The sequence below is a fragment of the Agelaius phoeniceus genome, chromosome 7, assembly GCF_051311805.1.
Source record: "Agelaius phoeniceus isolate bAgePho1 chromosome 7, bAgePho1.hap1, whole genome shotgun sequence".
In the NCBI taxonomy this organism is placed as follows: domain Eukaryota; kingdom Metazoa; phylum Chordata; class Aves; order Passeriformes; family Icteridae; genus Agelaius; species Agelaius phoeniceus.
In genome coordinates, this window is record NC_135271.1 from 25,615,007 (window position 1) to 25,639,601 (window position 24,595).

A 24,595-nucleotide genomic window follows, 5' to 3' on the forward strand; every position below is an offset into this window, starting at 1 on the left:
ATTTTTGACAGTGTCTCCACAGTGTTCAAAAGTTGATAGGACAATTGCTGATACATGGAAGAAAGTCAGCTAAAACCTTCCATATTAATATAACACAAGTAATTTTACTCTAGAGAACATAGTGACACAAAGTTGAAAGGCAAGTTCATACATTATATGTCCTAATGAACACCATGATCAGTGAATGATCTTGCAGCTGCATTTCTTAGATTTCTATTTAAATGCATCCTTGCCTAAGCAATGATTGTGGTTTTTGTATATATGAGTACTGTCTACAATACAGCATGACAAGAAACACCAACAGCATCCTAAAGCCAATATTAAGTGTTCAGTGCCATGAGTAACCACATGGTCCTTTGGTTTAATCTCCTCCATGTGACCAAAATTTTTCATCCCATACTCTGTATTAAATGCAAAGAGCTACTTCAACACTTAAAGACTCTACAGAGTCAACAGGTACTGGAGGGAAGGGTGTCAGCAATCAGCACCTGAAGCACCAAAGGCTCCAGCAAGAGCAAGGAAACAGCCTGAAGAACTCTGCCGACTCAGGGTTTACAGAGCCACAGAACAAATAGCCACAGCAGAAATCCAAACACTTGCATGCTGGGCAGGGAGGACAGTGAACTTTTGTTCACTGCAGGCAATGCCTGAAGCCACGAAGCAAAGATTTTATCATAGGTAGTGGCTTTCAGTGACTGCAAATGTTAGTAGACCTTTTGCAATAGCACAAGAATTCTGCTCTCCCTGCAGCTTGTGAAGGGAGCAGATAAGAAAGGGAAGAGAAGGCAAAGGTCTGGGCGTGGGAGCAGGATTTGTTTTACTCAGAAATATTCCCCACAAATCCTTCCCCACCGATACATGCTTGCTTTAAGCCTAAAACCTTGAATCTTTTCTGACATATGGGAATGCATTTCAAAGGCACAAAAAGACATTTTGTCTGCCAAATGTCTTCTGCCGCAGTTACAAGTTTGGTGTAAAAGTATAAACTGCTTTCTTTTTCAATAACATAAACATTATTTGAGTCCAAGTGAAATAATTTTTCCTCTACTTTATGAGAGCATCAGTTGTTTCCTATCTTATAACAAGAATGGGTGGCTGTTTTGCTTTGTAAAATGCCATACCTCAACATGACACCAAAGCCTTTCTTCTTTTTCTTTTCTGGATCTTCATTTTCTTCCTTCTTTTTCTTCTCTTTGATTTTAGACTTGCCCTTTTTCTTCTCTTTCTCCCTACTTTTTTTGTCCTTTTTTGCTTTGATTTCTGCATCTTCTATTTCAGGGTTCCCTGGAGGGGCAGATTCCACATTTTGAGCTTCTTGACCACAGTGAGAGCTCTTATCAGAGCCACCATCTGCACAGAATGAAAAAGAAGCAGTGAGGATGGCTACGGGCCACTGAAATGCAAACATGTGAAATACAGCAAGAGTGTCTACCAAGAGCTCAAATGACTCACACACTTACTCATTTAATTGAATAACTTAAAAATCAGACTAAGCAGATCTAGTGGATTCAAACAGATTTGTATTGTAAATTAAATGCAGAGCTATTTTAATGAATTGTTTTCTAATCATTGTTCCTAATATGAAAATCCTGATACAGTAAAGCACTTGTTGTCTTTGAAATCTAGCTTGTTTAACCACGTGCTGGGTTTCAAACATAGAGCTTACTTGAACAAAGATTCTGGTGACTGGCAAAATCAACCCATGGAACAAAATGACTTCATTCACTCCCTGGAATCTTTCTATTTTAGTGGCTGAACAAGAAATGGATAAAATGTACTGTCTGGCTGGAAAAGAGCCGTGTTCCTTCTGTGGGGGGGCTCAGGATCCAAGCACTGTTTTACACCCCATACTAAAGGAGATGTATTTCCAGAGTGGGTCTATAAAACCCATAGTGACAGAATGAGCAGCAGGGTGCTATCAATACACTGCCTTATCTACAACATGAAACAAATTTCCTGGCTGGAAAAGGGGGAATTGTAAAACAAGAGAGATAATTTTTAATGTAATCTGAAGAAAGCAGCTGCTTCTTGAAGTTGAAAAACATAATTATTTAAGGATTGAGTTCTAAATCCTCCAACCCACCCCTGCCCCAAAGGAGATCAGTGAAAGACTTTACACTAAACCCAGTCAAGGTTGGATGGGGTACTGCAAAGACAGCTCTATTCAGTGCAAGATGTGAACAGCTTTAAAAATGTGATCAGTTTCAATGGGACTAAATCACTGGCTCCTGGTGCTCCATCCAGCTGGCCGTCAGCAGTGCTAAGTGAAGGTGGCTCCCTCAGTCAGTGCCATCAGCACAACATACCCTCTTCATCCTCAGGTCCATCGTAAGACTTGTCAATGGCAGCTCGGAAGCTCTCGTTGCATCCCCGGCCCCGCACCACGTGAGGCCTGGGTCTGTGAAAAGGGAGTTCATTCTTCCTTACTTCAGCCACAGCAGTCTGAAGACTCTCAAGAGAACTGGACTTCTTTAATCCCAGAGTAGGACCAAAATCTTTGCCAGAGGAGTCTGGAAAAGAAATGGTTAAGTTTTTATACCAAAAACCAGACAGAGAAATTAAACTAGTCAGATACGTTTAATTGTGTACTTTATTACTTGGGGCCTTTGAAATAGTATGCAATCAATGTAATTTGTTCTAAAAATAACATCAAGTTAAACCTAGTTCAGCAGATATCCCCATTCAGACTTGGAGGGAATGGCACATAATTTACAGACCTGACAAAGCAATGGGCCATAGCTGGCTCACTCTGTGCCACTGCAAAGCCCACACCAGGGATGAGAATGGGGCTGCTGCCTCCACCTTTGCCAGTGATGTCCAACTGGACAGTGCTAACAGTCTCTGTTAGCGTTATCATTAGCACTAAGGAGAGCATTATCTTTAGACTCACAAAAACAAACACTGCTACACAACAAGTGTTTTGCTTTTTAGAAGGAGATAGGTTGTATGAATGGTTGATATTTTCAAACATATTTCTTCTGAGAGAAGATACATTATTTGTTCTAAGTTTTACCCAAACTTTTTCTTCAAGCTGAAACTAGTGCTATGATACCAACATGCACAGCAGCTTTTTCAAGAAACAAGCAAAGCATAGGTTAACATAAATGATGTTGCTGTTGCTGCCTCATTCCCTGATTACAGGCTTAAGAAAGCACTTCACAGAAAAACAGAGGAAATACTGAGTGTCCCAAACCTTCTCTCTCTTTAGATGCTTTGACTATATGATCTTAGAAAGGCTTTATTTTGTAGCAGCATTTGTGTTAATTAGTATTAATAAAATGATAGTGGAATAGGTAAAGAACAAAATTCAATGAATAGATGCACTCCAATCAATGAAGAAATTCAGAGCTTAATTTAAAAGCCTTTGTAACATCTACTTAGTTTTTATATGGCAGAACACTAAATGTGTCTTAGAAACACTGAGTAAGAGACTGTGCCTTGCAATATGCCTTCTGTCTTTGAGAACTCAAGTGCTTTTGCTTTCAACTTTTAAGTAGTACTAACAAAAGGAACAGGAGAACATAAGAGAAGCCCTTCACCTCCATGTCCATACTGTAATGCCTGAAGGGATTCAAGGGTCACAGAAAAGACAGATATGTTAGTATGATTTACTGTGATTTTAGCAATTCTAGAGTGCAAGTAATTCTGAACAGCATGTTCAGTGAATTCTTAAAAGTAAAAAAGCTGAGAATTGGCACCAAATAGAGACTTGTCAGTAGTGCCTACATAAAGCAATTTACACTTCCTTTACTTGCAGACTGATATGTAGCTGAAAACAAGTAGGGGATTGGGGGTGTGTGTGGAGAGAAACAGGTTTAAGGGAACCCTGGATGCTCCATCACCCAGTGCAACCTTCTTCTGTTCCCTAATTGCCATTCTGGAGACTACCATTATGGACAAATTAGCAAGTGCTAAAGCAAAGTTAGAGGAATGACCTGCATAGAACATAAAGGTGCTAAAAATCACTAAAATCTTGTGCATCAGTAGGAGGCACTGTGCTGCCTATCACAGGCTGAGAAGGAGAAAAACCAAGGGAAAAATAACGGTGAGGAAAAAGGCCAAGTGAAAGGCATTGATGATCAGAGGAAGCTCTCTCAAGTTTCAGTCACCAGCCAGCCTTGGTGGGCTGTTTGGCAGGACACAGGGCACAGCAACACACTGGCAGAGCTGCTGCTCCCGGGCAACCCAGCAGGCAGTCAGGCTGGGCTGTGCAAACCGAGGGGCTGGGGCTGTGGTCGGGGGCCCTGCAGGCAGTGGGTCCCCAGCACTCTGCTCCGAGCCTCCTGGGAGGAACAGCCACTGGGAATGGCTTCAAGGTGACTGCAGAAGGGCTGGGCATGTCCCTGCCTCCAGCAGGGCCATGAGGGCCCATGGATTCGGGAGGTCCAGCAGCCAAAGTTGACTCCAGACTGCTGCTACAGCTGCCTGGCTGGCCAGAAAAGTACAGAAGTGCTCACAAACACATCCCAGTGCAAGCTGTACTACACTCAATTACTGCTCTAAGCTCCATTACCTGGGAAAAAAGTCTCAAGTTAAATGCTGGTTACAGCCTGTTTTATACAAAGCTGAGTCAGTTCCTCAGACTGGAAGACTGCAATGTATGAAGGCCCTTCCTAAGAAAATCCAACCAACACCTGAAATTTGGAGGGAGGCACTCATATGACACATGTAAGAGACAGCAAGCTGAGTGCTCAGCCTCCCCACACACACTGGGACTCAGCCCGAGCACACTGAGCTGTCCTCATTTGTTCAAAAACTGACTGAGAACCCTCTCTCATGGATTGGTATTGAGCATTCAGTTGACCCATTCTAAGACTGTAACAATATGGTATGAAATTTCACTAACAACAGTGAGAACTTTTTATTTTTTTACAATTCAGCTTTTATTCCTTTCCCCCCCTTTCATTATAGAGCTGCAGTAATCACTTATTAGAGCACAGCTAAAGATACAGGAGCTAAAAAGCTTCCCTAAGCAGAGAGACCTGGCCCCTGCTTTCTGAGCCAGCATCTATTACTGGATGCTTTCCAGAAAAATGCAAAAAACTCCATAATGGACAAGGACTGCATCCCAAATTGGAAAATTGCCTTCCCCTGCCCACACCAGTACCTTTTTCATTTCTGCAGACCTTTAGAACTGCTGTAAGCCTGAAAATGTGTTTATTTATCTCATGGGTAAAAACCCCCAAACCAACAAATAAACATCAAAAACCTTATCTTTTACAAGTTATTAACAAACATTTCTGGGGACACATGGTGTGTGTCTATATCTAGCCTTACCTGGATTTTTAATACAAAAACATAATTTGAGAATAAGAAACTCAGCTGCTCACTGTGTTAAAATGTTTCTTGTTATGGATTTTATATTCTTGAGCTCTTCTTTTACTGCTTCTTGTAGCACAATGATAAAAAGCCAACTGAAGCATCCACTTTATTGTTTTTATAAATGGTGAATTACTTTACATATATCTCCTGAATTTATAAGAGAAAACAACAGCTGACAACACTACCTGCCTAGACTGGCTGAAATCAAACTGCTGGCTCTTAGATGTTATCTGTAACTGATCATCCTTAACTGAAAGATGGTGCTACACGTAGTTTAATTTTATGCTCAATGCCAACATGGCTAACACAGATTTTTAAATTCTTAATGTACCAGTTAAAGAAAATGTGCTTTCTGCTCTTTTACTACTACTATCATTAGTCAGGTCTTTCCAATATTATCTTTTTCCCACATCTGCACATTCCTTTCTTTTTTTTATAGCCTAGCTGAAGGAAATATGCCAAAAGCAAGACGTCAGTCATGAAAATCAAAGGGAAACAAATGACACAGCATTGTGGGCAATGCAAGCCACCCCAAAGGCACATACAGAGGGAATCAAAATGAAGAGAAGCCATGAATCACTCTCACTCTATACGAAATACAACTCCCAAGAAACCCTAAAGAGTAAACATTTTATATATTTATCATTAACTTTATTCTCTAGATAATGTTTCTTCTTGAAAACCAAAACTACAGAAATATGCCTAAAGGAGAATACTTAGAGGAACATATTTATGTGAGCTAGACTAACTTACTATTTACATTTTGAAAGGCACAGTGAGGTAAAGAAAAACTATAAAGGAAAAGGGAAAGCATTACTGAGACTGAGAAAATACAACAAACAAAAAGTTGCAAAAAATTATAAATAATTTGATTCTGTTTTTGCCAGTTCCCTAAACACACAGAGTGCTGGTTCCTATTGCATTGCACATAGTGGAGGTTCCTGTGGTCCTAGGGAAGAGAAAATAGACCCTATGGATACTGGGATGCTAGAGAGAACATTGGACTACTTTCAGCAGGCAAACAATGGTTTGAGCATGAAGCACTGATGGTGGCTTCTTCAGTGGTAGCACTCAGAGGGAGATAATCCAACAGCTTTGAAGGAAGCAGGTACAGCTCAGTGCCTGCTCTGCTTTGGACACACACCTCAGTAGTATTCATGATATTCAGCTTGGGCTCACTGAACTCAGGCCTACCCCAACCTAACAGACCAACTCCTCACTCTACAAGATTGCAACATCATATGGTGACTTAAATTACTTCATGTTCCATTCTTTCTTAACCATTTGTTTAATGTAGTTTCATTTATTTCTGGTAGGATTCACAGTATGTATAACTACAAAGGATTTTTTCCTCTCACTTATATTCTTATATTCAGATACTCCTTCAATCATCCACCAATTCAATGCAAAGAATGATTCAGGAAGGAGGAATCTGAAAGTCATTACATCTTTTAGCTTGTGATTTTCAAATGAAGAGCTTTAATATAACATTTCTGTAGAAAAGTCTTAGATCACATGGTAGCTTTTTCTTCAACACTAATTTATACAGGTGACATAGAAAAGATTAAGGGTTTGATGAAAAGCAAGAGAAGAATCACTATCTTGCACTTATATATTAAAGACAAGATATACAGTTTTGCTCATTTAATACCTCAATCTAAGCATTCCAGATAATAAGCAGAAATACTGAACACAGAACAACCCTGCAACTGACAGAAAAACAAAATCTAATAAAGAGAAATCAAAGCATAGGAGAATTTAACATGTTCTCTGATTGTAAGAGACAGCTACAGTCTTCAGATTTACAGATATTTCAATCTATTTTACTACATATAATGATTGCAATTTAGCCTGCATTTGCAAAAACTGCAATTTCAGCTATGAATAATGACAGATCACAATTGGGGCCCAGAAGGTATGTTGAGCCTTAGCCAGATGAAAAAGAAATGCTTGCAATAAGGCAGCCATTAGGCAAAAAGTGAAAATGCACTATTGTCATCTTAGAAACGTGAGCTGGTGTCGCTGTTTTCTACAGTCTTATCACTAACAAACAACAATGCTGCAATGAAACGTGCTACTATTTCAAAAAGAATATGTATGGCATTAAACATCTGAAAAATGCTAACAAGTTTCCCAGTGCAACAATATTAAAGCTAAGAATTAGAAGCAAAGGCAGAGGTTCAAGCAAAAGCCTCAGTGAAGGGGCACATGCACTTCCCAGGTTAGTGCTAAATGTCAGACAAAATGCAGCCAAGCTTGTCTTTGCATAGAAACCCTGTGATCTTATCTGCTGAAATAATTATTTTTCTTCATCTGGTTAGAGAAGTCTACCCTCTTACATAACCTTTCAGTTCACAGTATAGCTCTGCATCCAGTGCAATTTTCCTAGACATCTGACTCCCTCTTTCTCCAGCAGATTCCTGCCCTCCCTCTAGTTGGCACAAGCTGACGCACTTGCCCTCCAAACAGGTCCCAGTACAAACCAAGCTACTTCTCTTGTACAAAGCAGGAGCTTTCTCCTCAAGGATATTTATGTATAAACTGACTTGAGATATAGGTGTTACAACCTGCTAGAGGAAAACTGCAATAGGAGAAGCAATGCAGACAGGAAAAAGTCCAGTTTTTAGAAAACAGGATTCCCCAGTGATTTCAGGCACCTTGTAAATTGATCAGTCTGGAACTGAGTAGTAGCAAAAAAATTCACAGTGCCCTGTGATTGCTTTATTTCTACTTCCACACCTGCCCTCTGAAAAGGTCAAACATTTAAATCCAGCTTTAAAAGATTGGGAAATGTGACACTTTCTGAGACTAATTGATATAAATTATGCTTCTCAAACTAAACCAACATTTTTGTTCCCAGGCCAAAGTTTAACATGAAGTAAAGAGTCCTTGCACTAATATTTAAACAAAGTCACTTCTGACAGTATGAGGCTAACATCTAGAGTGTTACCTTTTGATCTGTGGGACAGATGGGGAAACTTCTTTAGTACTGGAACAGAAGAAAGCAAGCCAAAACTTACATTAAAATTATAGTTATGATCTATTTTGTTAAGTCTTAAGCCTACTTTGAAATAAACTGCTGATTTATTACTCAATCTTAGTCATCAAGCCTGAAATAATATTTTTAAAAATTACTAATTTAAATGAGAAGTAACAAATTCGAAGAATGCAAGAAGTTCATATTAAGCTTTGTGTTTACATCATTAATCTAAAGCTTTTTTGAGTCTTTACAAGTGAATGCAGAAAGAAATTTGAAACAATCATATTATTTATAATTCAAAGAGTGGTGTGTCATTTTTATGCATCAATTTTTGGCCTGGGCACATTTTTATAAATACTTACATAAACCCCACGTTAAAGATTAGGTGAATGAAACAAGGAAGCTGATTATTGTTAAAAAAAAAAAAAGCCAAGGAAGCAAAGAAAATACATTTCAATATCAGCAATTTAACTTGCAATTTAAAAAAAAATCTTCCTTATCTGTGAACCTTAAGACTAAGAAAAGATAGATTTTTAACAAAAGAACCAAGAAAAGAATACCTTTTGCTAATCATGGCATTGCTTCTGTACCTGCCCACACTTTGATCAGTGAATCCTACATGCCTGAGATATTTATGAGCTCTTTTTATTGCTAACCCCACCACCACCGAGCTGCCCAACAGCCGCTCTAATTTAAGATGCTCTAAATATTGTTGCCATGGGTGACACATGAACATGGAGTAAGGCAAAAGCTCTGCTAATAAAAAGGCTTTCACAGCATTTCAGTCCTTGCTCATAAGTAAAGTTAAAATTTATGGCTTTTAAAATACTGGATCTGAGAGAGGTCAGGTTAAATGGCTGCTAGTAATAAAAGGAATCAATATGCCACAGCATCTGAAGCAGCCAGCAAACTAAATAAACACTTCATCCAAATCCACTTGGCCCTGAATTAAAAGAACATAAAATACTGTATTTATTTTGTTTGCCCTCCACCAGCCTGTAGTTTGCATCACTACATCGGCTAGAATTCTACACAGAGCAAGCAACAAGCATATGTTGGCCAAATAGCAATTAAACTGTGTGTCAAGGCTAGGAGCAATTAACTGGGCATTAACCTTATCAGGGAAGCACTTCTGGATTAGCCAGCTACAAACAGGCAAACATCTCAGTCTGGGAAGATTCTGCAACATGTATTTACAAAGCTTCAGAGGACTCAGACTCTCTGTCTCAGGCCCTACAGAGTAAATGAGCCATTTCCAGTAATAACCCTTAATTCATAAGCCCTGAACAAAACCAGAATCACCTTTCCCAGTGATTAGTGCGTCCTATTAGCATAGGAATGCAAACCAATTTGTTCCTTACAGCACTTTATAACAAAGCAGACCAAATGAAGTAGTGAATTGCACCTTTCACTCCTCATCTACATTTGGTTTGGTTTATAGATTGAATTCCAGGAGAATTTATGAAAATCTATTTTCTTCTGTTGATCTACTTGTATTTCAAAGGAAAGTGCACAGGTTACTTCTCAGTGTAAGAAATTAATGCATGTTTTGCTTGAAGTTACCAGCAGATAACCTATAAAGAAGGTACACATACACCTGTAATCAATCTATCTCTATTAAAATACAAACACAAAGGCCATTCACAAAGTCATGCATATTTTTGAAATGGCTTTGTTTATGAGTTCAATAATATTTGTCTTCAAACAGTTTTGAAAAGTTCATTTAAAAAATCCAATTCTTAAATGGGAATATGCAGAATTTTGTCAAACCTACTATTAACTAACAGAAAGAGTTATCCGACATCTGACATGGTTGAGACTCAAAATCCCTGCAGAATCTGAAAGGATTATGGAGGTTTTCAGGAAAAGTCCTCAGCAAAGGTTCCTTTCTATTACCTACTGAGATTTTTAAGATCATTTGAATGCTTATAAAGTTGATAGCAGTATTTTATTACAGATTCCTAAAAGCAGAATCTATAGCTGTACTGATACTGGGACTTCAACTAAGCTTCATTTTATATGCTTCAACTTTTTTCTCTTTTTTCCCCCTCAAACCATCCTCTGTACTGAAACTTCTTCACTTGCGCTCATTACGGAGATGAAGATTATTCTTAGAAAAACAAAAAGCCTCTTGCCACATCAGAAAAACTAAAGTGGGAAAAATTCTTCCATCTGGGTAATAATTTTTTCCCCCCTCTATTCACCAATAACTCAAAATGGACTGAAAGGAAACCTTTCAAGCTTTATGTGCAAGTATGCTGTGAACCAGATCCTTCACTGCAACTTTTAGGAAGGAAAGCTCACTTTTCATATCTACATTCCGTGTTCTTCTAACATTAACCAGATCTGGGCAAACCTGTATTTTCAAGGCTTTCTTCCACAAAATGAGCCCTTAGGAAAAACAAGTCCAATTCGTGGACCTAATGGGAAGGGAGTTTTCCTCTAAAGAGCTCCAGCAAAGGATTTTGTTAAACTGTTCTGTAGTGTGCAGACATAGACACACACCCAGTAACATCTGGCTGTCTTCTGAATTTTTAACAGACATGAGTCACAACTGGATTACACTATTATGTTCCCAGCCTTGCTTAAGAAAACCCCAAAACCCAACAAAATACTGCTTTAGCCATACTGGTTAACTTTAAGGCCTAGTCTGTACAATTTACTGCATTACACTTTATATATGTTTCAGCATCTGTAAGAGGTTTGCAGCTCCCGTACTAGGCATGTCACGATGTGTCATTTTAATGGAAAGGTTGAATTTAAAAAAAGAGTACTGACAAGGATAAAAGATATTCTAAATAAAGACCATTTCATAAATCTGTGTTTTTTGAAAACTCGTTACAACCTTAGACGTTTAACAAATGTACACTTAGCCTTTAATATCCCCCAGGGAAAAGGGAACCTCCCCAGACCTCTAAGTTTAGTTTTTCCTGCAGCAATTTTCAGTATTCTCAAGATAAAACACTATTAATTACCAAGTTATGTATTTAGGATCTTTTCAATATTCAGTTCTGCATTGGTACAATGTGTTTAAATAGCAAATTAGAAAAAAACCAATAGAATTCCTGCATGGAGCAACTTTGAATATGATTTGAACAGCAAATCAATACAAACTTTTCTTACCCATTTGTCTCACCTGTGTACAAATAACATTCCTCTGTTCCCTTTCAGTAGCCCAATAAAAGGAGAGTACATGTGAAGTGTAATGCACACACATATGTGCCATGCACACACATAACATGGCACTAGACTGCAGAAATGTTGTGTCAAAACAGAAGAAAGGGTCATTCCAATTCTTCTTGGTAATGTCCCTTATCAACCAATGCAGACATTTCTGGAGAAATTACTCAACTTCCTATCCTAAATTATGATCAAAAATTCCAAATGTCTTCAGGATGGTAAGCAGCAGCCACAGTGATACTGCAACCAGGACAGCCTGGCTAAGCACAGTCAAATGACATTTTAATACAGACAAACCCATAGCATACCTTAGAAAAAGCAAAGTTTCCTCTAAGCTGGGACTCAGTATTACCAGAAAACACATCATTCTGCTCAGTGATCCCATATAATCTTGAAGAACAAACCAGAGTTTAGCTACAAGTAGATCAAGATAATCCAGTCCTTGGATAATCAGATGCTTAAACAACTCTGTCAGAAAACTGCTACAGTGCCATCGATCAGGTGCGAAACTCAGTGCCCAAATTCATCTCCTTCAGCTACTTGCTGGTGGATTCTTGAACGAAATTTCAAAATCTGGTACTACAAAGGCTACTTTTCTACAGAAACAGGCAGGTTTTTCAAATAGACAGCAATCCAATCAAAATGTATCAGTACAGTGAAATATCCTAAATTAACACTGAACTCTAATCTTCATGTGGAACAGTTGACAGCAACTGCAATTTTCAAGAACCTTAATCCAAGACTGAGGCCTACCTATGCTTAAGGGATTCCAGAAGTAGGACAGATTGGTTAATTTTCAGTCTGGTTCAAGCCTGGTGACCAAATCCTCAGCTGGAGTAAATGAGCACTTTTTTTACTTTTGTCTGCTATCTTGTACCAGCCTGTATCTGTCTTTTGATCACTGTACTCTGCAAGAGCCACATGTTGGCATTACATCCCTGCCCACAGAGAGGCCTGCAACAATAACTCATTTTACCCAAGTTACAGCATGAGTGTCAGATGTTAGTAAGTTCAGCCTGTAGTGGATTCAAAGTAGTGAACTGTAGATTAAAAAAAGCTTTTTGTTATTTTAACAATCCAGAAAGCCATCCTTGGCTACACCCTGGTCTTGCTAAAAGAGTAAGAAGAAACAAATGGGTTCATTTGCCTTTCAAGAGGAACCTGTTCACTCTTTGAAAGTGCTGTTTTCACTTAGTTCAAGGAATCAAATGTCTGGAAAGAAGTTAATAGCTTTAGAAGTATAAAGAGCACAAAGATGCATCATCATAGATTACCAGCAATTTTGAAACATTACTTCATCCTTTAAACACATCATCATGTGTGCATTCTGAGGCAAAAGCATCTCTGCCAACTAGAGTTCATAAGAATAGTTTGTCGCAGTATTTCCCCTGGGTTATTTTTTATCTTGTATGTCCATCTGGTGAGTACAGTCCAGTAAAAAAAAAAAAAAAAAATTAAAATAATTTGGAAGACACTTACCCACATTACAGCAGATTTTACTGTGTTCTTTTTCTAGCTCTACAGCATTTAAAGATTAAAAAATATTAACACATTAAAAAAAACCCACGCTTTCCAACCAATGTGCTTTGATTTTTTTCTTTTTCTTACATTAAGTAATGGTTTCTTCCTTTGCTGATGTTGTACTGGGTTTTTGGTCAAGATTGATGGAATCCATCGAAATATGCTAGATAATGCTAACTTCTGAAATAGTAATCTGCAAATCCTTAATCACAGCTTTGGTTTTCTTTGGGCCTGACAGTTTACTTTGGCAGGGCCTGCCCTCTAGGCAGAGCACCTTCATGGAGTGAAAGCAGTGACATTAATGTGCCAGGCAGGAGTTACTGTTGATCATCACCCAACCAGGACATAAATGTGTGTTCAAGAAAATGCTGTCAGATATACAGCACAAATAAATAGAAAGAACTGATAGTTTTATAAACCTTTTCCTGTTAGCCTAATTTGAGATTTAGACAGTAAAAGGCTTTCAAATTCTAATATGATATTGCAGATGACATACTGCCATTTAATACCCTGAATCATTTGCAACAATATCTTCCTTTCTATAGTAATCTCATTTTGAATTTTATATTTTCTTTTTTTAATACTTGAAGGATAGCACATTGATGTCTCTTTGCCCCCAAAACACAGATATTGTCTACAGTTTACTTACAAAGGAAGGCAAATATATTTGGCTATATAGAGTCATACAACATAAAGCTATAAAACTTCATTCTTCACAAACACATCACTTCTCCACTCATAAGAAGAGTGGAGAAGTGATGTGTTTGTAAAGAATGAAGTTTTATTTTCTATTCTGCTGCTTGCGTTATTAGTCCAGTAGCTTTTTAAAACTAAATAACTAAAACAAATAACTAAATATATCAGTTATATTCTTGAGATCATAAGCTTTGGCTCCAGCTACAATAAATGCCAGTTTCATAAACATCAAGAACAAACAGTTTGAACAATGTCACAGATATTAAGCAGCTCTGCCAGATTTCTCTAGCATTTCCATGAGAATGCTGTGGGAGACAGTGTCAAAGGCCTTGCTGAAGCCCAGGTACACAACATCCATAGCCTTTCCCATATCCACCAGGAGGGTCACCTTGTCATAAAAGGAGATTAGGTTGGTCCACACAACCTACCCCTCCTAAACCCGCGCTGGCTGGGTCTGATACCATGGCCATCCTGTAAGTGTTGTGTGATTACACTCCATATCAACTGCTCCATTACTTACCAGGTACTGAGGTCAGGCTAAGTGTCCTGTAGTGACCAGGATCCTCCTTCCGACCCTTGTTGTGAATGGGTGTCACATTGGCCAGCTTCCAGTCCTCTGGAACCTCACCAGTGAGCCAGGACTGCTGGTAAATGATGGAGAGTGGCTTTGCAAGCTCATCTGCCAACTCCCTCATCACCCTGGGATGGATCCCATCTGGGCCCACAGATTTATGAACATCCATATGATTATGCTAATTTTTTCTAGTGTATCAAGAACACTTGCATCTGTATTCCTCCCTGTGTCCTATTTTTCATCAAATATTTTCACTTTCTTTAGTCTTTTGACTGTGGACAAGTATTTTCTCCCCACTCAGAGGGAAAACTGGTTAATCTGTATAATGCATGCCATTCCATATCCTCAAAAACATAATGCAGAACAAGCCACACTGTGGCTGAGTATACACTTATGGCAATCAATCACTAAAGTATTAACACAATTCTTAAAACTTCACGCATATTAGCACATGGTTAATCAGAGCAGTTTGACAGACTCTTCTTCAGAGCTGCTTCACAGTATATCAACCCTAACATTGGAAAGTGAAACATACTATGCAATTTACTTCAGAGCAAAAAGTTAAAATCAGGTTTTGAAACACTGAGGCTAATGTTATTAGAATAAAAATGTAATGGCTGTTATACCAGATGCTTAATTGGCCCCCCTGCGAAAAAGCAGTCCCCCAGGAAGGAGCTGAAAGCTACTACTTGGGTTCAGATCTTGCTGAAAGAGTGAAAGAAAGAAACGGGTAATCAGTCATCATTTCTCTTCACAGCAACAACCCTGATAAACACTTATGTGAATAATTTTTTCTGTTGTTGTGGATACTAAGAGTTTACATATGCTAAAAGGGAAGTAAGAAAACTCAAGAGAAACAAGATCTGTTGAAGATTATCAGCTAAAAAGAAGCTATTCTTGCCTTCCGTCTTTAAGCCCCTGAATATCTGAAGGCAAGGAGAGGTCTTGGAGGAAAGGAAGACAAACTTGTCATATCTCAGTATTTCTCATTAGGCATTAGCATTTGATACTATCAGAAAGAGGACAGAGGCCATGCAGACTTTTTATCTGATCCAGTATGACTGTTAAACTCCTAGGATGTGCTACAGATGAAAGGCATCCAGAACAACATCCCCACCACCAAAAAGTGCTGCTGCTGCTTCCTGTTTCTATAAATTCCTCATTGCCTCCATTATGAAAACACACAGAACCATGGGCCAAAATCCCACTGCACTTGGTGTAATACCAACTCAAAAGAGAATTAATATTTAGCACCTCTGATAATTTCTGATCAAGACTACCCATATTCCTGCAATACTGGCTCACTTTTGAGTGGCAAGACTATAGATCTCAGCACAGAATTTCACTGTGTTCTCTTAAAATTTTTGCTATTTCTGCATTTCAGGTCAGTTCTAAGAGAATAGTCCCCTCTTGCATAGATGCTCTTCACAGAAGGCCTAATTTTTTTCAACATAGATAATTAAAAATCCAACAACCCTCAAAGCTGTTCTAGCACAGCAGCTCTCTGATTTGGAGTTGGTGTTTTGTGGCAGCTTTAATACAGTCTTGTTGCTATGACACTCTTCAGTGTCTGTAGTCTTAACTCTAGAGAAGACTTAGATGACATTCCTGCATGCTAAAGCATATTGCAAACATGCTTTCTATTTCATTCAGTTTGATCTAAACCAGCTACCCTGAGTAAGAACTAATATTGATATTGCCTGGTACCACATGACTCTTGAATTTTAATCACTAGGTTCTTATTCTGATTAAGCAATTAAATTGCTTAACTGAAAACTACAGGGCAATTGATTTATATGAAGGTACTAAGAAATTCTGTTTGAAGTTTAAGAACAATTCCTTACTAAAGGTTACAAACACATGAAAGCTCTAATTGCAAAAGTATATTTCAGTATTAGTCATTCTAGTATTGTTGGCCTTCTGATTGTTAATAGCTGCTATTTACTACAGGAGTTATTCCTGGCTTTCCTTTTCTAAAAATCACTACTGAAACAGGCACTCTCTTCTGCTAATGCAAATTACAGTGGAAGACTCTTCATATGCTGTAAACATCACTCATCATTAAACTTGAAGAATTATTGTTTCTGCTTCTTTAGCTATAAAAACTTCCTTAAAATGTCTAATTTTCCTTCTTCTAATTTGAATCATAAAGCATTTGCTGTAACAAGATCAAAGATAGAAAGAAAGAGGTGGAGCTTTTAGTGCCCAGTTACATAAGGTCTAAAAGGAGTTATTGTTGCAGATGGTGTCACCAAGGTCTGCGGAAACTGAAATCAGCAGGGCTACCTGTGAGGTGAGAAACTGCTCAAACAAACAAGGGCAGAGTTCGCTCTACATTTTGATCATTTTACCACCTTTTTACTCTAGGTGAGAGGATTCCTCTGTCTAGAGTTGACATGAAGCACAACACACACAGAACAATGTCAAAACTTCTCCAAAACTCCCCTAAAATACCCCCCAAACCACCATGAAAACAAGGTTGTGTTGATCTGTACAAGTGGTGCTAGGAAGTCTTCTCCTATGATGCTGGGGTTTTCTCATCAAACAGAAGTTAAATGAACACATTACCTGTCTTGAAGAAATCAAGTATATATACCCACATCTCTCACCACTGATAACATTCACTACTACATATACTTTCTCTGTTGCTTTGGCATCTCACAGGGTGAAGGAGCAGTAAAAAGACAGGTAAGCTAATCACTGACACATAGCACTGTGCTGACTGCTGAGTGCTCAGGTCAGAATTGTAAAAGATTACTGGTGAGCTCTGCCAGGAGAGGAAGAAGGGTGAAAAAGCAAAACTAAGCAAGCAGAGAACTCTGTGGGATTTTATAAAATATTAAGTACTTGCTCTCAGAAAATGAATGTTTTAAGGTTTTCAGATTCAATCTTGTGCCTCATAATTCATGACACCCCCCCCACTTTATTTATAATAGCTAAGATAATGAATCTTTTTATACTATCACTCTGTACTGTTCCAAATCCAGAGGTTTGGTCCAGCACTAGCTACTTAAACTCAAAGTGATTCTTTATAGCCTATGTGGTTTATAGACTACAGCAGGATTTTCAGCATAGTGTTTCTTATATTAATAAACATTTTTATTTGTTTACACATACAGTAATACTGTATCTACTACATACTAAATAAAATGCATAATTTATTTGCATTTTCCCATCTGATTTTCTGAAAAGGCTCATAAAATTTTAATGAAAGTAGTTAAAGCAACAGACTATGTATTAAAATCATATACAAAAAATGACCTTAAAAGAGTACTATTAAAATTGCAAAGTAAAGAGCTTAGGCTTGAAAAATGCTATAGCAGAGGTGTCCAATTTCTCTCTCTCTATGCACATTCTAATAGACTTTCATTTTATGTCCCAAATATATCATGACAATTTTATTTACAAAACTCCAGTTTCTCTCTTTCAGGAAAGGTCTAGTATTTTCTTCCACATGTAGAGCAATTCCCCTCCTCCATCTGTACTGAGCACAGTCTTTGATATCTGACATCAGCAGTAAACAGCCTTCATGCCTCTTTATCAAAGCCTTGGTAGCAAGGGTTTTTCAATAAACTCTAACGTGATGTCATTTTAAGACAAACACGCACAACCTGTGTCACAGCGACAAGGAACTGAAACAGGAAGATGAAGATTCAGGTTCCCAAGCCTTCAAATTTATATTTTTCTAACGAACAGAGTTTTTGTATATATTTTTCTACATGTGGGGTGTTGGTGGGTGTTTTTTGGTTGTCACTTTTTTTGAGTTGTTTTGTTTTTGTGGGGTTTTGTAGCTTTGTTTGTACATAAAAAGCAGTTTTCTGTCCTGCACACCTTTTTCTTCCCCACTGTCCCAGATCAACACAAGCTTGTCTCCCCCTCTCTCGCAGTAATGTCACCCTTTCCCACACTGCATCTTCTCACCTGCTGACATGCCCAATCTCCCTTTCTGCCCCATTCCCAGCACCCTTTTCTAGCTCCCCTCCACTTCTCCTAGTAGCTTCCTACCTTCCCAGCCTCTAGCTAGATATTCTTACCTTTTCCTCTCCTAAACAAAAACAAATATCAGAGTTATTTTAGGAGACAGTAAAAGAACAATCTCTGTCAAAGAAAAAGCAAATAAAACCCACGCTTCAGTTGACACTTGAATGGAAAGTTTTACTTCAAACGGCTCCAGTTTCATAGAATCTGTAATGGATGTGTCACGCATGACACTTAACAGGTGATAACACAGTGACTACTGCATACTACACCCATACTCCCTACACAAAAAGAGAACAGAAAACCAAGCCTGAGTAAAGGAGAGCAAAGGGCTTTCTTCTGAGACTTAATGAATTATCCATATTTCCTACAGAATGGCAAAAAAAGAATGACTGCAATAAATTGTTTTCTCCTGTAAGTTTTTTAATGTGTTTGCTCTTTCAGTCTAAACTCAGACTGAGAATTATTCTTTGCAGCTATTTTGTGATGGACTTATTAGTCATAAGCAGTGAGTTATTCCATGCAACTGCTGGCAAAATTTAGTCCTTCATGTAAAGCTCATTTTTTTGGTACCTTTAAAATTAAACTACTGTGCTATTTTTTAAAAAGGAATTAAACTCCAGAAGCTTCGATCAAACAATTTTGTCATTTTGCTTTCAGAATTAGGCATCTGAGAAGATTATAAAGCAATAAAAAAAGAGGCATCTGATTAACTACACTATATTGAATTTCTCTTTTATAACATCTCTGTTTGTCAACAGCAGCATTACAACTGGCAACCAAAAATACAACTCCTTTTTTGAACACAGGAATTTATGCCAACTGCAGATAGCAACAAGAATTGTAATTACATGAAAGACCTAAACAAATCAATGCCAGATTCTCTGGTCTGGTCCTTCCACATTGAAACACTTGAAAACAGCCATAGCAAGGTAATAGAGGTTTTTATTTGCAATATTTGAATGTGCAATCACCTTTCAGTAATGGCTGCAGACCTCTAGCACCAAGCACTAGTTCTGTTCTGCTCCTCTGTTTGCCAGGTCCTGACCCCAGCACTGGCAGGGCCACAGTCCATATTTAAGCTGCTAGAGCAGCAGAGTCAGGATATTGCTGCTGTTATGGCTCTAAGGAAACCAGCATTTTGAAACTGGGCAAACTGCAGAACTAGACTCTGACTCTCTCCATGGAATTCTCTGCTCTGCCCTGAGCCCACTGGTCTCACTGGATGAATGGTTCTTTCCTCCCTTCAGTCTGCGAACTGAGCAATACTAGAACAGGAGAAGTTCTACTGAGAAATGCTCTGCAGCCACAGTTCCTGGGACTATGCCCTGCATGCTCCCCCATCCTTCAGAACCTGCAGGTGAACCTTGCAGGTCACAGATGTGCTCTCCTCGCAACTTTTTTGGACTGAATATCTGTCTGTTTTTAGATAAGAGAACCAAGTCAAAGATGGGGGAAGGATTAAGGTTATTTTTCACAACTGAAGGTGAATAATCAAAAAGGGCAGGAATCAGATATAGATCAGCATCAGCATAGATGTCACACTACCTGGGGGAGGGAGGTATGGAGGGAAGGAACATACTAATTTCTTTTAAAAATCCCAAACAAACATAAATAAGTCTGATCTCATGTTAACAGGGATCTTCTGTACATTCATAGAGTTAAGGTACCAATCATTACGCTTAATACCTGTAGGCCAAATGAGAACCATGCGAAACTCCATCACCCATGCAAGACTAAACAAAAGCAAATGAAAACTTTCATCTATTTAAACATCGGGCAGAAAAATGGGTAAACACAAGAGGAGGTAAGTTTTGAAAGGGCAGCATGGTGCCATTGCCTGAGGCAAAGGGAAGGCACCTGCTGACAGTCAATGGTATCTCAAGGAAGTGCCTTCTACTCTTCTCCAATATGCTTTCCATTTGTCACTGCTATGTACAGAAAAACTCTCCTGCTCTGCTCTTAGGCTTATCAGACACTTAATTAGGGATGATATTCTCAGTCCTTCTGGAGTGCTCTGTAGGTAAGTGCTAAGCAGCACTGCTGTATTGAAAGACCCACTAAAAATAATGCTATTTTATGAGCTACACAAATAGCAATGTAATTCTTTTCTTCAAAGTTAATTTCTGAACCATATTGCACTGCACATCTTTTATTACACAAAAATGTGTATTAATAAATAGCACCAGCAACCCATTTTATATAATAAAGGCTTATTTCAAATGTTATCGGAAGCAAACATTGTACAAGATACTATTCCAGAAGTGAGCTGGACTAGAAATATCAATTACCTTCAAAGTCCTTTTTATTGACATGGCAACATGATGGGATTCAAAATAAAAAATGAAGGCAAAGAATCATTCAAAGTGGAGAATCCCCTCTCTGTACTCAAGGCTTAGAATATAATGCAACTGGCAAATACACAGTATAACAAAATTTTTAAAAACGTAAACAAGCAAACTAACCTCAAAATCAAAATCCCAAAAAACCCCACAACTGTTAAATTTTCTTTGGGACTACATAGTTTTTAACTTTCAGTCAACTAATTTAGAAAAAGAAAAGTGTACCCTTCCTCTCTTCAACCAGGAGCTCATTTAGTTCAGTGCTCTTCTTTCTATATCTCATACTTCATGCTCCAAAATATAAGTTAGAGGGCCAGATGTATTATCTGGGAAGTTTTCCAAATTCATTAACTCCTTGGCACCAGTGACTTCAGGATACCCACTGCCAGCACTGAATATCATGCCCAGCATAAAAACAGCTCCTGGAGGGAAAGGATTAATAAAATGAGGCATTCAGCAGTGGCTGCTGGTCTCTTCGGTCACAACAAGCAACTGAAAGAATCACAGTAGCTGCCAGCACTGATCACAGCCAGATTTCAGCACCTAATACTCTGAAGGTCTTTCCTGAATATCTGCAGATCATTCACCACAAATCTTGAAAAAAGCACAGGTATTGCTTAAAGGAACATGAAACCAATAGTCAGAGAAAAGACTGACAGGAAGGCTGTGACTCCAGTTCTAACTGCAGACGGTGGTAAATATTATGCAGGGGCATTAGAATCACATCATCACTTTCTCCTCAATTACAAAAGACACAGACTGAGGGAATTTGTTTTGCTTTCTGAAGAGGATGCAGTCTGGCTGTCAACAGCTAAAGGACTGACGACTGAAGAGCCTTACAGAGCCCTAAAAAGGCAGGAGACACGATGGATTCACTTGTTGTTCTCAGCTTTCTTCTTAGGGCCACGGAAGGAGCTCCATGATGGAAACCAGCTTACTATCAGTCATGTAGGCACTTTCATGAGCCATCTGTTCAGGCACCATCACCAGAGAAACTCTCTACTTTAAAGATCAACATACAGCAAGAGGCCCCTCAGATTTTAAACATTAAACTTGCTTTGCTGGCTGCTGTGCCTTCCTTTGAATCTTCACAGTTTTAATAAAAAGCACTGATTTATTTACATTCTTCAAATTTCAAATATACTGTTGCTTAACCTTTGCTTAGGCCTAATGCCTGTTTTTTGGGGTTTTGCCATCTCCAGTCACTTAAAATTTAGTAACAGTTCTTTGTGCATGTGATATGCCAGGATCCCGAGATACCAAGATGTTGTGTCCTAATGACCACATCTGGAGAACTGCAGTATCTATGACCCTGTGTGAAATTCTGCACTAACACAGTTACACTGCTTTTTCTTTCAGAAATAGCTTTATTTCTGCACTCCTCTTCTAGACACATCCACCATATTTACAAGCTCTCCCACGCTCGTATGAGTCAGAAACAACCTGGAACACAAGGCAGCAGGAAGCTCCAACTCACAGCAGAAACTTTCAGCAAAGACAAGAAATGTGGCAGGCTCAGCACAGACAGTCACAGTGGAAAATGTTGCCAGGTCTCAGGAAGAGAATGCAAGCCCCAAACAGCCCACAGCTGGTAACTCCAGCCAGCACTGCGCCGTTTCCTAGACAGGGAATTTCAGCGCACAACAGACAGAGCTCTGCAGGCACATTACTCCTCCAGCCCACTGCAGGTTGGCACACAATGGATTTATCCCAGACACATGACCACTTACTTCAAATACCAGCAGGGCTTATGTGGAGTGGATGCATTCATCACAACAATTAAAAGTCTACACTTTATTTCATTTTACACTGCTTACACATTCTGGATATTTTAATGCTCTCTCGACCTACTTCACTGAATTCTGCACAGAGCAATATTCAGCAATACTGACCTAGGGGAGAAGTGGCAACTGTGGAATGTGAACATAAGAACCCACCTCCAAGCCTCAGTTAATACAACAATATGCCCAGAATCACTTCAGGAAATGAAAGAGAAAAAAAAAAGTTAAAAAGTAGAATTAGTATTAATGCATGGCTGGAAAAAAATACCTGTGTGTCTGATTTTTCTTCCTAATCACTTTTCCCACTTCTGTATCATAATGGAGCTGTAACACTGAAGAACTGCTGAGCTTGAAATTTCCCAAGTCACACTAAACAAAGCTCCTATCCTTTTCTCTGCTCCTAGAGGAAAGAATATCCCCAAAGGAAAAAAGGCTGTGGGTTTGCAACCCTTGGATGCCAACGATTCATACTAAGTAGTACATAATTCCCATATTATTGAGATGTGATCGAAAGGAAGCAAATCTTTCACCACTATTGTTTATTTTAGAACACAGAAGTTTGGATATCTGCCAGATCAGGCCTTCTCCTCTGGGAAAAGGCTGTCCTTTCTGTTATGCACTTGAAGTTTAGTCACATTTAAAAATAAGGCATTCCTCACGCACAGAATCCCTCTTCGGCATCTTGCTCTAATAAACTCATGTCACAGCTTTAGCAGGCAGTTCCCTAGCTATGCATTCACAGGAGTACTTTCTGAAGTTCTTACTCACAGGAACTTTTAAGTTTTATTTCATGCTTGTCAAATGGAAATATCTTACTTTGGTCCCCATTCAGGGCACAAGATTCTTTCACAGAGAAGTCCAAGTTCTTTAGGACCTTGTTGGTAGATGTACACGCACTTTTGTTCTTGAAGTGAGAATATGAAAAGGGCTTTGCTGTTGAAGCCAGGGGTTGGTTTACTACCCTTTTATAGTACAGAAAATTATCACTTTCTGGGTGAGACAGAATGAAATAAATGCTTCTGCATAACTTAGGCCTTTACAGTGTCATTGGTTCTCTGGTTCAGCAGCTTTCTGTGATCAGCTGGACTGAAAGAAACCCCACCTAGGGTAGGGAACCTACTCCCTGTGATTCTTAACAAAACTGGTTTTTTTCTGTCCAAGCTGCCTGTTCACTCCATCTGGCCCTTACAAAAGCATCTCCCTGCTTGTCAGACCCAGATGCTTTCAAGGACTGCTCAATCTTCTCTCACTCCTTAGGACAGGACCCAGAGCACAGCAGCCCAAACAAAACTAAGAGACGGACATAGTACATTAAGAGCAAGTAACATCACACAGTCAAAAATACACAATAACAACTTTCACTGGCCATTGAGCAAACATCTCAGAAACTCACTTTCAGTTTAGTCCTCAGGACAATAAAAGAGACTCAAACTTGCTCCCCCACTTCCTTTCTTTCAGCACAAAGACATCTCTGAAGATCTGCAAATCTTCTTTCATCCACACTTTCTCCCTCAGATGTGTCTGCCTACCCCCTCCACCCCAGTCAACTTCTTCAGCTTAGGCTGATCCCAGGATCAAAAAGTGTCAGTTACAAAATCATTCTTCTCTTCTCCTGAACTTCTTTTTTTCTTGTTCCCTTGACTAAACCAGAAGAGTACCATTCTCTTTTGTAGAATTATTTTTCTGCTAGGTTAGCTTCCCACAACAGCTCATCATGGAATTATAGGAATAATAATGGTGGCATAGAGAGAAGGGGGGCAGAAACACATGGCTTGGCCTTTATAAGTACAAGGCTATTGTGGGATAACAGGAAAACATTCAGTCAACATGCGTTTTACAAAAACTCAATTAGACCCTTGAATTTGCATCTGCACTGCTGTTGGTCTAAATTCAGTTTTGCTCTAGATCCTAAATCCCACACAAGAACATGGAGGGAAAACAGGTTTCTCCTGCAAGCTTGTTATTGTTCTCAGCAGATCAGATCTATTCACTTTAATAACTGTAATTCAAAGAAAGATCAACGGGCACTGATCTGTCGTACCTTAATACAAAGCATACTAAGAGTCACAGAACACAAAGCATTCATAAAATCAAAGTGAACAAGTGAATTTAGAAAAGATTCTTGCATTCTAAGGATGAGACAGCAGGGATGCTCTTGTTCAGTTTGCAGAGGTTTACTGCCACTTTTTATTCCCAGGTCCTGCCACTGAGAAAGTGGTTT

The 24,595-nt window shown here is 38.8% G+C and overlaps 1 protein-coding gene across 4 annotated transcripts in view; it reads right to left on the bottom strand.

Moving 5' to 3' along the window:
- Positions 1-24,595, bottom strand: part of PARD3B (par-3 family cell polarity regulator beta) — a 392,348-nt gene that overhangs the window by 136,539 nt on the left and 231,214 nt on the right. For all 4 annotated transcript variants that reach the window (XM_077181321.1, XM_077181319.1, XM_077181318.1 and 1 more), the window contains 2 exons: positions 2,307-2,510; positions 1,122-1,350 (listed from right to left, as the gene is read on the bottom strand). In XM_077181321.1, coding sequence (XP_077037436.1) covers positions 1,122-1,350; positions 2,307-2,510 — 433 coding nt within the window. The remainder of the gene's footprint in view (positions 1-1,121; positions 1,351-2,306; positions 2,511-24,595) is intronic.